This window comes from Rhinolophus ferrumequinum, chromosome 23, assembly GCF_004115265.2.
Source record: "Rhinolophus ferrumequinum isolate MPI-CBG mRhiFer1 chromosome 23, mRhiFer1_v1.p, whole genome shotgun sequence".
Lineage (NCBI taxonomy): Eukaryota > Metazoa > Chordata > Mammalia > Chiroptera > Rhinolophidae > Rhinolophus > Rhinolophus ferrumequinum.
The window spans coordinates 46,366-59,868 of NC_046306.1; the positions used below are offsets into that span (position 1 = coordinate 46,366).

Below are 13,503 nucleotides of genomic sequence, written 5' to 3' on the forward strand. Positions count from 1 at the left end.
GAAAGCTCTGACTATGCCTTCAGCTGAGCGTGTGCCTGCAGAAGCAGGGGCACACCCCATCACGGCCATCCATGGTGGCCAGGTGAGGGTGGCAGACATGTTCACCTGTCACCGTGGAAGGCAACAGACAAGTAAAGCCCAGTGCAGCTGGAAACCTCGCTCCTACAAGGTCCAAGCGCTCCCACAGAGCAGCCCAGAGCCCGAATGCCTAGAGGCTTCCCCAATGATGGCAGCACGCCGTCTCACCACTGTCACCATGGCAGGAAGCCTCTGTGCCCATGGATCTCTGGCAACCCCACTACAGGGCACAAGTGGCAACACCATCAGGGGACCACACGTCCAGGAGCTCTGATCTTGCACCAGCCACAAAGGGCACGGCAGGCCCATGCCCCGGCCCCAGCGCCAGCCCCCACCACGCCCAGCAGCCCAAGTACCTTCGGTGTGTGTTGCGGTTGCTGTTCACGTGACCTTGGCCTGTGCAGCCGGGGGTGGGGCACTTGAGCACATTCTCATGCATGGCCAGGACTGCAGGAGGACAGGGGACAGTGAGCACAGCCAAGCAGTATGGGCGAGCCACGTCTGAAGGCTGCAGTTTTGTGAGACGGGGACAGGGCAGTGCCAGATCCCAGCCTCTGCCAGTCAAGGCACCCCTCCCACCATGGCCCCCTGCCTCCCTGGGGTGGAAACCAACTTAGGTTTATAACCTCTGGCTGTTCTGGGACTCACTCCTGTCACCTAATGTCCACAGTCACTGCCTGCAGCCGAGAAGCTGAGGCAGCTTTCCATCGAGCCCTCCCCAGCTGGCGGGCTGGGTGCCCACCTGCACGCCTGCATCTGCGGCAGGGACCCTGACCCAAGTTGCCATCTCAAGGTGGATGACCGGCTCACTCTGTGTCCCCAGTCTTGTGGGGCTCCAGTTTGGGCATCTGGACAGTGCGAGTCCGAAGGCACTGGTCCCTGAGTGGCCACTCCTCCATGAGGACACCATCCAAACACCAGAGATTGCCCGAGCCACGCAGACCGACTCACTCTCCGGAGGGATCCTGTCCTTGTGGGGGCAGCCAGACAGGCTGCGGTGGTGAGGGTACAGCCCAGTCACATGGCCAGTGCCGTCGCAGCCAGGGGTCGGACACTTGATCTCCCGTTTCTCAGCTCTCGAGGAATCTGAACACGCAAGACGCACAGGTCAGTGGGTGGCCAGGAAGCCGTGGAGCACGTGACAAGCCCCTGGTCCTTCACTCTGCCGTCCGGAAAGGAGTGTGGCCAGACAGCCCAAGAGCCCAAGCAGGACCAGGGGCTGGACAATGAGGTGACCCTGGAGAAACTGGTCCACACCAGTCGTCTGCCGAGAGACTGCCCAAAGTGCCCCAAATAGCAGCAGGTACAGCGTTTTAACACCCACGTGTCCCTGGTGCCCTGTCTGCCCTCCTGCTGGCTTCCATAGGAGGGAATGCCTCCAACAACCCCACGCCTCGAGGTCTGGCCTCTGTATAGAGAAGTGAGGGCACGTGACAAGGTCCCTGCCAGGACATATCCTTTGGATTAGACAAAATGAGAACAAAGAACTTCAGTAACTTGCCAAAGTCACGTGACTGAGAAATGCCTGGGCAGATCCATTACTGGCCTTGTCTGGCCCAGAGCGGTCACCAGTGAGTGTGGGGACAGAGGGAACACCAGTCAGGCCGCTGATCACAGAGCACAGTTGATGACCCTCAGAACGTCCTGGATGGAGCCGCCCCCTCTGGGAGAGCCCAGAAGTCACAGCCACACTCATGGGGAGGGCCTGCCCCAGGCCTGTGTCCTGACCTGCCTCCGGGCCACTGTCCGGGCACGCTCCATATCTGCACCTCAGTGCTGGGCCCATATGCTCCCAGCTCGGGCCCTGCATCGCCCCGATGCTCTGCCCCCGAGGGCCATGCCCTCGACTTTATCCCTCAAGGCAGGACACGCTGCATCTGGGTCCCCTAATATTTGTCCCATAGGTAGGAATCCCGAACACCTGGCCCGGGGTTATCACTCTGTCTATGTCCCCATGTCCCCGTCATGCCTCTCTCCAACAGTGTCCCACTGATCTGTGAGCCCCAAGCCCACCCCTAGGCTGACATCCCACACATGCTCCAACACCGGGGTCCCTGCAAGGCCTGTGCCTGAGGCTGTGTTAGTTTGAATATGAGCCCCAAACAGCATCCCTCCAATCTATGCCACCCTGACGAGGCTCCCCTCAGTAGCTGCCCTCCAGGTTAAAATGGGCCCATCTGTGCTCCCTCAGCTGTGTCCCTGAATATCTGCACCAAGCTCGGCTCATGTGAGTCCCTATTCCCAGAAAATGTGGGTGTGTGTCCCCATCAGCTAGGCGGTCTCCTAAGCAACAGCTCTCTCAATTCCCTCCGTGCCCCAGGCTGTGACTGAGCCACGGGCCTAGCTCACCGTTCCACCACCCACCTCCCACTGGGTGCCTCAGCTGTGCATGTTCCCTGCTCACCCTACGTGAGAGTCGTGAGCCAATTTCCTTGGATTCACTGACCAGTCTGTGGCCAGATGCTATTTCGTCTCTGGCCTGTGTCTGTCCCCAGCAGGAAGGGGCCTCAGGCTGTCTCGCAGGCCTCTCCCCCATGCCTGGGTGACGGGCAGGTGGGGTGCCAAACACCCGGCCCTACCTTTGCTGCAGCAGGCCTTCCTGCTGGCATCCAGGGACCTCGTCACCTTGGCCGGCTCACCAGGGCTCAGGTGGTCCTGCTCGGTGGGCGGGCAGCCGGGCTCACAGACGGCGTGGCCCTGCTCGGCCTTCAGTGCAATGGCCTGCTCCAGGAGGCCCAGGTTCCCGCGGGTCATCATGTCGTACATCTCAGACGCGTCTGTGACCGTGGACTTCTGGGAGCGCGTGTCTTCGTCCTTGCCGTCGTCAGAGCACACCTCCACGATGACTGCGTACTCAGGCTCCGCGGCATTCTGGGCGGGGCCGCGGGGGGCGTCCTCCTCGCAGATCACGTTGGGACCGGCCTCGTCCTCGTCCTCGTCCTCCTCCTCCTCTTCGTCCTCCTCGTCCTCCTCGTCCTCCTCCACATTACCCAGGGTGACTTTCCGCTCGCTGGACTCCCCACTGGTCACACCCTCCAGGGACTGGGGACACAGCTCCTGGCAGCGCTCGCTGGTGACTTCGATGACTTCCTCTGCGTCCTCTGGCTGGATAAAGACGTCCTTGTCCCCTTCGTCGCTCGTGGCCCCTTCTTCAGCTTCATCCTGAACCAGACTCACCACGCCAGGGCCCGGTCTGGCTTCCTCCCTGACCAGGGTCTCTTCAGCGATTTGGCCCAAGTTCAGGAGCGAAGTCGCGATGCTTTCCTGGTAGCTGCTGTAGACGCCCTTGCAGGGGCCTGTGGCGCTGTTGACGGGGTTGGGTCCCAAATGAGACTTGATGGGGCTTCTTCCTGCACAAAATCAGAAGTGCCACATGGAAGGAGCACGTGAGAAGGCAGCCAGGTCTCCAGGCCTCTGGCCCCTGGACCCTACCCCTCCACAGCTGAGGGGACTGAAACCCCCAGAAAGGTGTCTCTGCCTCGAAGTGGATGCCACAGGCATTGATTTTAGGAGGCAGATGGGCCACTGCTGCTGCATTTCACAGCCATTATGCACCTCGAGTCGGGCAAACCTGCATTCCACGTGACGGGGCTCAAAGAATATATCAGATGTTAAAAGACTGTTCCACAATTGAAAAGCAGTAAACACTCAAATTTAATACTTTTATCCGCCATGACTAAGATGTCGTGGGTCTTCGACAAGCACTCAGGCCACAGGAGCCACCCCTGCCATCAGCCCTGCCGTCAGCCGAGCCCCAGACAGACCCTGTGTGAAGAAGCAAGTGAGCCGGACCTTTCTACCTAGAGCCCAGGAGGCTTCAGGCAGCACCAAGGCCCCAGGAGGGAGGCAGGTGTGAAGGGCCCCCTGGACGGCTCCAAAATAAAAAAAAAAAATGCACCTCAGACCCTGGAAGGTAAAAAGACACCAGAAGACTGGGGGTGCTGGCAGGCTTGCACCTCGGGCCTCCACACCAGCATTCACACGGGTTGCAGGGCCCCACGGGGATGAAGAGCAGGCAGGGGACCCCCCCAGTGCCCCCCCAGCCTGGCTTCCTGGGTGGCTCCATGGTCTCGCCCAGCCCAGGAGCCTCTTCCCAAAGGCTGACACACAACCCACGCCCACGTCTCCTTCTGTGTCACACGCACCCACAGGCCCCAGACTCGCTGTGCCCGCCCCTCTCCAGGAAGCCCCGCCGGTGTCAGGACAAGATGTCACTTGTTTTCAGGAAGGGCTCTCTGGGTGGGAGTGGGCCCCCTGCTCACAGGCTGTGATTCACCAGGAGCACTAAGCGCCCTTTATTGGGGAGGAAAGAGCAACAAAGCACCTTCAGCTGCCGCAGGGCGATGAATCTCGTCCTGTCCTGACAACTCGGCCTCGTCCTCCTCCAGAGTTCCTTCCGATTCATCTGAAACAGAGGCGTCCTTCACCTCGGCGTCCTCACTGCCATCGCTGTCCACGCTGTAGCCCTCATCGAGAGCCAGCTTCAGGGGGTGTGACTTCCGCTTGCACACCAGGCGTTGGGCCGCGGCGCCCTCCAGCTTCCTCTTCTTGGCCAGTGGGCAGCTCTGCAAACTGAGAGGGAGGAGACCAGGCCGGGGCCACCCCGTCACACCTCCTGGGGTCCCCTTCCTGCCCTCCCCATTCCCCTTCACGTCCCCTTGCATCCCTCAGCTCGCAGGCCAGACCCCTGGCAAGCTGACATCTTTCAGGTTCTACACGGACTGTCCACGTCACCAGGTGCTGCTCGTGCTTTGACGGCATTTCCTGTTTCATTCAGACTTCCCCTCAGGGGCCCCCGCACCAGAGGGGCCCCAGTGTGGGGCCTGGCCCAGCAAGTGGGTCTGGGGAGAGCCCCACCCCCAGGCCCTTGACAGCCCAGCCAGTCTGCACCAGGCACTGCAGTGGGGGCACCTGACTCAGGCTGACCCCCCCCCAGGGATGACAAGAGTGACGACCAGGTGGCAGGTCTCTTGCGTCACCCCACTGTGCACCAGGTCTGCTCCAGGCGTTCCCAGGACGCCCGCCACGGCCACTCGGCCTCAGCAGTGAAGTCCCTGTGGTAACAGGGTCACGTGGGATGACCCTGCGCCTGGCAGCCATGGGCAGACACGGAAAGTTCTAGATCTACAAAGGGCCCAGAGCGGGAGAGGGGCTCCAGTGGCCCAGCAGCCCACACTCACTCCCGGGAACCTTGGTGGGGCCCACGCGCCTCCTTACCTTCGGTGCCTGGAGTACTTGCCTCGGACATGTCCCGAGCCCGTGCATCCTGGGGTGGGACAGCTGGGGGGACAAGCAGGAACGGTCACTCGGGGCACGGGCTCCGCCCGGGTGGGGACAGGGTTCACATCAGGACCCACCCCAGACCCACACCCTGGGGAGCAGAAAACTGTCTACAAACAATTCACCTCAGAATAGCTGCGTGCAGCTTGCTAAAAATTAATGAAATAACTCCCCCATTTAAATAAATGAACGGCTCATTACAATTTTATGAGTGTGCTTAATTAAAGGTCTGTATGTCTAAGACAAAGCTCTCAACATCAGCATCTGGACAGCTCCCTTTTCCCCCAGATAAGTGTCCCCACTGCAGGCAGACAGCCACCAGGCTGCCAGGGCCTGGGACCCAGGCCCCTCCGGGGGTCCCCAGAACCACTGCCTCTGGCTGGCCCAAGGAGAAGCAAAACACCGGACTCCGCATGGGTACCACTGCTGACCCTAAGCCCTGCCAGCTGTGCCTCCGCCTGGCAAACGAGGCAAGTGCCAGGAAGGTGCAACTCGGTGACACGCAGACCTGGCCAGAGCCACAGGTCCCCAGCGGGAGGTGGGCGCAACGCATTGACAGAGACCCCACTCCAGAGCCAGTGACCTCGTGTGCGTCCCACCTCCATGGAGGGAGATGAAACCAGCGGCTGCCAGTGAGACCGCAGTGGGGGAGACCCCAGGAGCCCCTCTCCCTTCACCACCGTCCTTCTCCCGCAGACCCAGCCGTGGATGGCTCTGCAAACTCCTGGCCATGGCCATGCCACCCAGCCCCCCGTCCCAGGATGGCTCCCAGGGCAGCCAGGATCTGTGTGGGGGGTGGCTCCGGGGCCTGCAGGCTGTGGGCCCAGCTGGCCGTGCAGGCCACACTTAACTGACCCATCAGGGAGAACAGAACAGGCTATGGAGGCAAAGCAGCACCCTCAGCTCAGCGGTGGCCTTTTGGGGGCAGGGGTGTCTGATGGGGACACTCCCGGAAGCCTCTGTGTGGGGGCTTCCTGGTTGGCCTCTGTGCTGCCTTTCACTGTGTTTACAAAGAAGAAGGAAAGGAGAGAGGGAGGACATGCGGCTCCCTGCCGCAGGTCTCCTATCCAGACAGGCAGGGCTGCCGCTGTGCCCGGCCTGTGGCACCGGTCCACGTCCCACACTTGCTTTCACTCTCTCAAGAAGCAGCTCTGAGACTTTTCACAAAAGCTCCTTGTTGGTGGGGATTTGAAGCTGAGGTCCCAATTAGTCGATTAATCACCAAGTTAATCAGGCAATTAGGTGACAGCTGCTGTGGAGGCCTGTGGGGCACTGGCACTGCCCCCAATCATGTCACCTGCTCCAAGACACACCTCCCGGCCTCCAGCCGGCCTTGGAGGGAGGCAGGACAGCTGTGAGTCCATGTGTGAGGGCCACTCTGGGAGACGAAAGCCCCTGGGTCCCTGCTCCCCACACGGCAGCCCAGGGAGCATTCAACAGGGATGCCTCGCTGGGCAGGAAGGTGCCCAGAGGGCCCGCACGCAGCGCTGAGCAGGGCCTGGTGACCACTGTGAGGGACCCAAATGTAACCAGTAGGTTGTGTGACAGCAGACGGGCCAGGCTAACATGCGGTGGAGGCGTCTGTCGCTTCTTCAGCGGTGCGAAGGGAAGAACCCCAGATGCGTTTGTTTCCTCTCAGATGCTTAAACTCACCAGCTGGGGGACGCACCATCCCAGCCTCTCCTGTCCTCAGCTCACCATGTCACAGCGGCCATGCCGCTGCCCAGAGCACAGGGGCTCCCAGGAGCTCTGCTTGAGCTGGGATGGGATGGGCGGGGGTGGGGTGGCCGCAGGGCTTTGGGACGATGGGGCGTCAGTCCTCCATCCATGAAGTCAGTCGGGCACATAGCACTTGGCAACTCGGGTGACTCCACGGGAGCTGTGTGACATCATGATGTCCCTCTCCCCAGCCACAGCAGCATTCCCTGTGGGTCACTCTCCCTGTGCTGGCACCCATGGGTCTCGTCCGCTGGCGTAACTAACCACAGCCCGGGGTGCACCTTAAGGGAAGTCCTGGCTTGCAGGGTCTGCCCTTCGTATGGTGGAAATGCACCCACGGTGGCCGCCACAGAGACAGAGCCACGAGTGGCCACAGCTCAGGTCCCCGCATGCAGCTCACAGCACAGGCAGGAAGAGCGCCTTTCGTGGAATGTGATTTCCTGCTCCATTTTCCTCCAAGCCTTAACTCAGAAACATGAAGACACTGTTGCTGGAACATTAGGTGTCCACGGTCTGTCCGTAGTTTCCCCACACAGATTAGAAGGGTCTCACTGTCACCAAGTACAGAGGTTGGCCCATAAGATTAATGAAGGTGGACACAATCCAGATGCTCACGTAAGCCCCTCACTTACACTGGCCAGGTCCTCTCTTAGAATATGTCAAAGAAATCTGTTTTCAGAGTCATTTTTGCTTCTGATGTTTCAGTTACAAGAGAATGCCTCGCGCTTTGCGTTTACCTTTCCAACTTCTTCCTAACTTCATGTGGCCAGGATTAATTGCTCTTATCAAAGCATGGAGCTTCCTGGAGTCAGTGCCCAGGACCCGCCCCCTCACTGTCCCCAGGATGGCCCCAAGTGGGACATGTCCCCAGGACATCACATAGCCCAGGGGAAGAAGCACCTCCTCCTGGAAGCCTCTCTCTGCCCTGCGCTCCCACCGCTCTGAGAATCACACAACCTGGGGACAGCCCGGAGGCGCCTCTCTCCAGGGAGCTGACCTGGTCTGGCTGCCAGTCCACCCTCACCCCTCACCCCACCCCCATCCCGTGACCTAGGCCTGGGCTTTGAACATGTGATTCGCTCTTCTAGTTGGATAAACTTTAACCCTCTCTGCCTCAGTTTCCCCACTTCACAGTGGGACAATACCACCAGGCAGTGCTTCCACAAGGGTCCCCAAGATCAAGGCTGAGCTGTGAGGCCACATGCCCGGGGTGTGAGCCTCTGGTCCCCCACTCACCCCCGTCCATCTCCAAGTCCCAGCCTCACAGGTTAGAGGGACTCTAGGATACTTTGAGGTCCTCTCGTTTTCCTGATTGGCAAAAGCCATCCATTTGACGACTATCTGGTGAAAAATTCAACAGTTGGGGCGCCAGGTTTGTTCAGAGCTTCGTGAGAATCTTTACCCCTAAGAATTAAGAAGCAGCCAAGGCCCCGGCACCATGGACTATGTGGACAGCTGCTCTGGGCTGTCACCTGACCCTGCATGTGGGCACAGCCCCCACTGACGCAGCCCACCTGTCCGCTGTCTCGGCACCGGGAGTGGGGGTACCAGAGCTGATACTGGGGGTGGGGGGCAGAACCTTTTCTTCCTTCCAGGGAGGAGTCTCGGGTAGGCTGTGCCAGTTGCAGTTCAAGTCTGGGCCTGGATTAGCGGGCTAGTTATGAAACTAAGTGAGCACCTCATGCCCACGTGCTGCACTGGGGACCCTCAGCAAGCACTGCCTCCCCTCCTTCTCTCGTGCTTTGAGCCAGAACACATCAGAACTACCCCTCCTCAGAAAACAGGGCACCTGGGGGCCAGATTTCTTTGCTGATTACCTGACACCATTCATCAGAGCTGCCAGAGCATGATGGAACCAGGGGCTGGCCCTGGAGACCCCAGAAGAGCCCAGGCCACAGAGTCTGAACTCCAGAGCCATGTGGGGTGCTGCTCGGACAGCCCGACATGGGCCTTGGGTGGCTTTCCCTCTGGCCTTCCCACAGCTGCAAAGGCTTTGGCGGCGCCCAGGATAGAAGCCAGCAGACAGGACGAGTCCGCCTCTGGGGGGAGGGCCTGGCCCCTCCTACTTCAACCCAGCAAGTCGCTGCTGTGGGAGGTCCTCCTCAGGACCTCAGCCCTTGTGACACGTGGCCTGGAACCCGGAAAGTCACAGGGCTCAGCCACTGCAGAATCACCAGCATACCCCCCCCCCCCCCCCCCCCCCCCCCCCGTCTGCGTTCGTGTCAGTGGAAGAGTCAGGCTGGGAGCGGCCAGCACAGCAGCATTTGTGAAAGCCCACTAATCCAGCAGCTTGTTGCTGGCTGGGGACCGTGGTGACACTCAGGTCCTGGGGGTGAGCAGGTGTGCACACATCTGTGTCCCTGTCGTGAGGCTGGCTGCATGGTGGGGACAGCACAGAGGGGGGAGAGGGCAGAGGCACGTGACAAGGAGAAAGGTGGCCTCATTACAGAAAGCAGGGGCCTAGGGGAGACACGGATGTTGGTCAATCCGTAGTGCCCAGTGTGGGTCATTTAGGACGTTGAGGTTGCCAGATACACACAGTGCCAGGTGCTAGCGGAAGTGTTTCTTACCTGAGGTCAGCGCCTACAGGCTCTGGAGGTGCTGGGGGAGAGAAAGAGAAACAGGGACACACACGTGGGAGTCAGCTCTGCAAAGCCACACCGCCCTGCTCACATGGATGGAGGGAGCAGTGGAGGCCCCGCACCGAGATCTGAACCCCATGTCCTCCTGGCACCTACAACGCCTCCATGGTCTAGTGGAGCAAGCGGCCTCCTCCAAACCAGGGCTCACGCCAGACCCTCCCCATATGGGGTTGGCGGTCCTGGGGAGGGATGGACGCCCCACCTAAGCCAGGCTCTCTGGGCCTCCAGGGCTGGGACGCCATCTCTCTCTAATTGCACATACAAGTTGGATTTGAGCACATAAGGCTAGATGAAGAGAGGAAATGGGTCAAGCGACTGGCCCCTCAGTGATGGGGACACAGGGGTCCCCGGTGTGTGCCCTGTGGTGTCCAGGAGCTAGAGCTGGCCAAGGGGATGGGCCTTGGTCCTTGCACAGGCCACTTTCTCCCCACTTCACTGCAGTTCAACCCATACAACCTGCTGGTCCCCACCAGCACCAAGGCTGACATCCTGGGAGGCAAAGAGGCTGGTGACGAAAGGCTGGCAGCCTTTCCTTTGTAGGCAGATGGTGTCTAACTGAGTTTTGCTTCCCCCACTCCATACAGCTGTGTCTGCCTCCTCATCTCTGCCCCACGCAGGTTCATCTGGGCCAAAGGCCGCTGGGCAGGTGCCGAGCATAGGAGGAACAGGCCAGGGCTACACGCGGCTGGGGGCTCTGCTCCCTTAAGGAGAACTGCTGGGGAAGCAACATCCACAGCTCGGGCACCTGGGACCCGCATGAGACGCCTGGACTGACCGGGCGGGCGGGGAGGGCGCACTCACCTCGGAGGGCCTTGGATCGTGTGCGAGCTCGTTTGTCCTCAGTCTCTAAGCTCATCTGTAAGCAACACAAGGGCCATGTTAACGGGAACGCGGAGGGCTTTGCCGGGGCCTCCAGCCACTTTCTAGCTCAAGCATTGCTAGTGACAGAGAACGATGAGGAACGGGCTCACAGGGCAAGAGAGGCCTGGGACTCGAGCAGCAGGCATCAGGGCAGAACCGCCCACCCCTGGGCGCCCCCTCTTGCTCCACCCACTGCCCATGGGGCCCAGGGGATAAGGCCCCGGAAAGGTGGTCACCGCAGACTCTGCGGACGCCGGCGCCCCCGAGCCCAGCTGCCCCGGAGAGGGAGTCACATGCTAGGGTAGCCCTGTTAGAAGCAGGTGGCTGGAGCCCAAACAGACCTCACGAATTGCCCACAGATGGGACGGCTTCGGTTTCTATCGTGCACTGTCCGAGGGAGAGACCAAGGAGAGGTGGCCTGAGCTGAGGGCCATGCCCAACGTGAGACGGGCACCTAGTGCGTGTGTTCCCAAAGACACAGGACTGACAGGATCGCTTTCGATTTTCTAGCAGCCACATTGAAAACGTAAAAAGAAACAGCTAGACTTGACTCTAATACTAAACTTACTTATCCCAATCTATCTAAAACATCATCATTTCTACAATTAATATAAAAAATTATGAACACTTTTTGTGAATCACTTTGTTCTGTGATAACCTAGAAGCCTTGATGTGACCAGCGTGACACCAGAGCGTGACCAGCCACACATGCCAGTGCCGTGGCCACTGTGCTGGACAGCACGGCTCCAGAGGCAGGACGCATGTCAGGTGAGAGCCAGGCAAAGGCAAGAATGCAGCCCAATGGTCATCTGGACCCACAGGCCAGGCCACCCTCCCAGGTCGGTCACTTCTCCCCGGAGCAGATGAGGGGGATGAGTCACCCCGCACAGCCCAGGCCCCACTAGCCCATCCGTCACCCCTCCCCACCGACACTCCCTGCCCCTCACCCACTTCTGAGGGGGACACTGACACATTATCTTTCAAGGGAGTTGAGGGACAGCCCCAAAGAGGATGAAGCCTGGGAATAAGGGATGCCCCAGGGGCGACAGCTCATCACACAGAATCCTTGAACTGTGTCACCCATGACACAGCTGAGCAGGCAGGTGAGGACTATGTGTATGCAGGTGGCAGGAGCCCCGACTGCTCCGTCTCTCCAGGGATAGAGGCCTGTGCTGGCAGAACTGCTGCCTGGGTCCTACACCCCAGGAGGCCCCAGGAGAACAGGGGCTCACCACCTGTCCCGGTGGCCAAGGGGAGGTGGGAGCAGGCCCTTCCATCCCAGGCCATCACTGAGGCTGCCAGAGGGACAGCCAGTGTGTAAGGCACTGCCCAGGAAGAAAGCAAAAGGAGTTCCCACAATTAGTAAGACAGAATTTGCAAAGCGAAACTGCTCCGTGGGCAGGGCTAAGATCTGTGATCTGTTCAGGGAGAAAAACCAAGGCCTGGGGTGATTTTTGCAGCCTGTCTCCGCAGGGGGGATGACGGGTGCATTTGCTACAACCTTCCAACAGCACAGAAGATGATTGCTACAGTTTCGATGTTGGAATCGGTGGTTCCCCTGGACTGATGGCTCCATTTAAAGTGAAGAGAGGAGCAGCTGTCAGAGGGGCTTATTGCCTCCTGGGGCTGCCGGCGCCCTCTGCACAGCACACCGAGGCGCAGGACGCACATGCAGGGGCTGTGGCTGATTGCTGGGCGCCTGCTTCCAGCTGAAATGCAATCTATAGCTTTATTTATTTACTTATTTATGTCAGTTTCCCAAGGAAGCTGCCAGGATTCTGCTAGGTTAAGGCCTGCCTTGGCAACTTGGATTCCCCGCAGATTAATGATTCAAAGAGTTGAGAATGGGAAGGCGCAGGCTGGGTGGTGGGCAGGGCTTGCAGTGGGCGGGGCTTGTGAGCAGCGAGCCCTCCCCCAAGAGACCGACAGCTGCAGCTGTGCAGCTGAGCACCTCCCACTGGCAATTTATCTGGCACCAAACGATCAGTAAGTGAGGCGTCCTCTTCAGTGCACGTGGCCCTGATTTTAAAAGGGAAGACACCAAACTGCGGAGGAAAAACAGGTTAGCTCTTTATCACGAGTGACTCTGTAAGAGCCTGTTAACTTAGGACGTCAACATCAAAGCAGGAAACTGATTTCTGAGCAGTTTGAAACCAGCCCTCAGGCTGCCTCGAAGCTCTGGGCAGAGCTGGGATAAAACCCACCACGCCCCTGTACACTGTTCTCCTCGGAGAACACGGAGCACGTCAGAGGTGGGTTCTCTGCCGCCCTCCTGCCCTGCACATCCCGGCTCCATGTCCCAGAGGGAGTCCAGGGCAGCCGGGCAGCCCCCCAGCGCACTGTGCCAAGGCTAGGAGGCACTTCCCAAGTTTTCATTGATTTATTTTTAAAAGCCCTTCATTTGCTCCAAGCACAAGCTAATGAAATCCCTATTTTTGGACAGCCCACAAATAAGTGAGTGGCTTCTCGCCTTGAGGGTGAAACAGCCGCCTTGCCACAGCCCAGCCGCCTCAATCCCCTCTCACTGAGGGCCTGGAGCTCCCTCCAGATCACTGTCTGCGCCGGTCCTGTCACATCCTGCCACAGGCGTGTCACACCCTCCCTGCTGCCTCACAGCATCTATTCAGTAGCCCCGTCCTCAGCACGGGGTGGAGAATAATTCGCAAACGCAAATACATCCGGTGCTGCCACACTTCCTACCAGAGACAGTTGTGTCCCCACCCTCCACTGCACTTGGTTTATTAGATCACATAAGGGTGGTCTCACTCCAGAGGCTTCGTTCCACTTTCTGTGTCTTAGTAAAGTCAAGATCAACCATACGAGCTCTTTTTAAGTATGAGCGGTTCCCGCGACAACATGCTACAAAGACCAGCCTCTTTTCAGACCCGTCTGCAGAGCACCACTGCCAAACCCGAGATCCCTG

The 13,503-nt window shown here is 59.4% G+C and overlaps 1 protein-coding gene across 6 annotated transcripts in view; it reads right to left on the bottom strand.

The window, feature by feature from the left end:
• MYT1 (myelin transcription factor 1) overlaps nucleotides 1-13,503 on the bottom strand; it is a 56,936-nt gene that overhangs the window by 23,718 nt on the left and 19,715 nt on the right. For all 6 annotated transcript variants that reach the window (XM_033094533.1, XM_033094535.1, XM_033094534.1 and 3 more), the window contains exons 3-9: nucleotides 10,521-10,575; nucleotides 9,648-9,678; nucleotides 5,296-5,358; nucleotides 4,403-4,650; nucleotides 2,658-3,428; nucleotides 1,030-1,164; nucleotides 435-525 (exon numbers count right to left, since the gene is read on the bottom strand). In XM_033094533.1, the coding sequence (XP_032950424.1) occupies nucleotides 435-525; nucleotides 1,030-1,164; nucleotides 2,658-3,428; nucleotides 4,403-4,650; nucleotides 5,296-5,358; nucleotides 9,648-9,678; nucleotides 10,521-10,575 (1,394 nt within the window). The remainder of the gene's footprint in view (nucleotides 1-434; nucleotides 526-1,029; nucleotides 1,165-2,657; nucleotides 3,429-4,402; nucleotides 4,651-5,295; nucleotides 5,359-9,647; nucleotides 9,679-10,520; nucleotides 10,576-13,503) is intronic.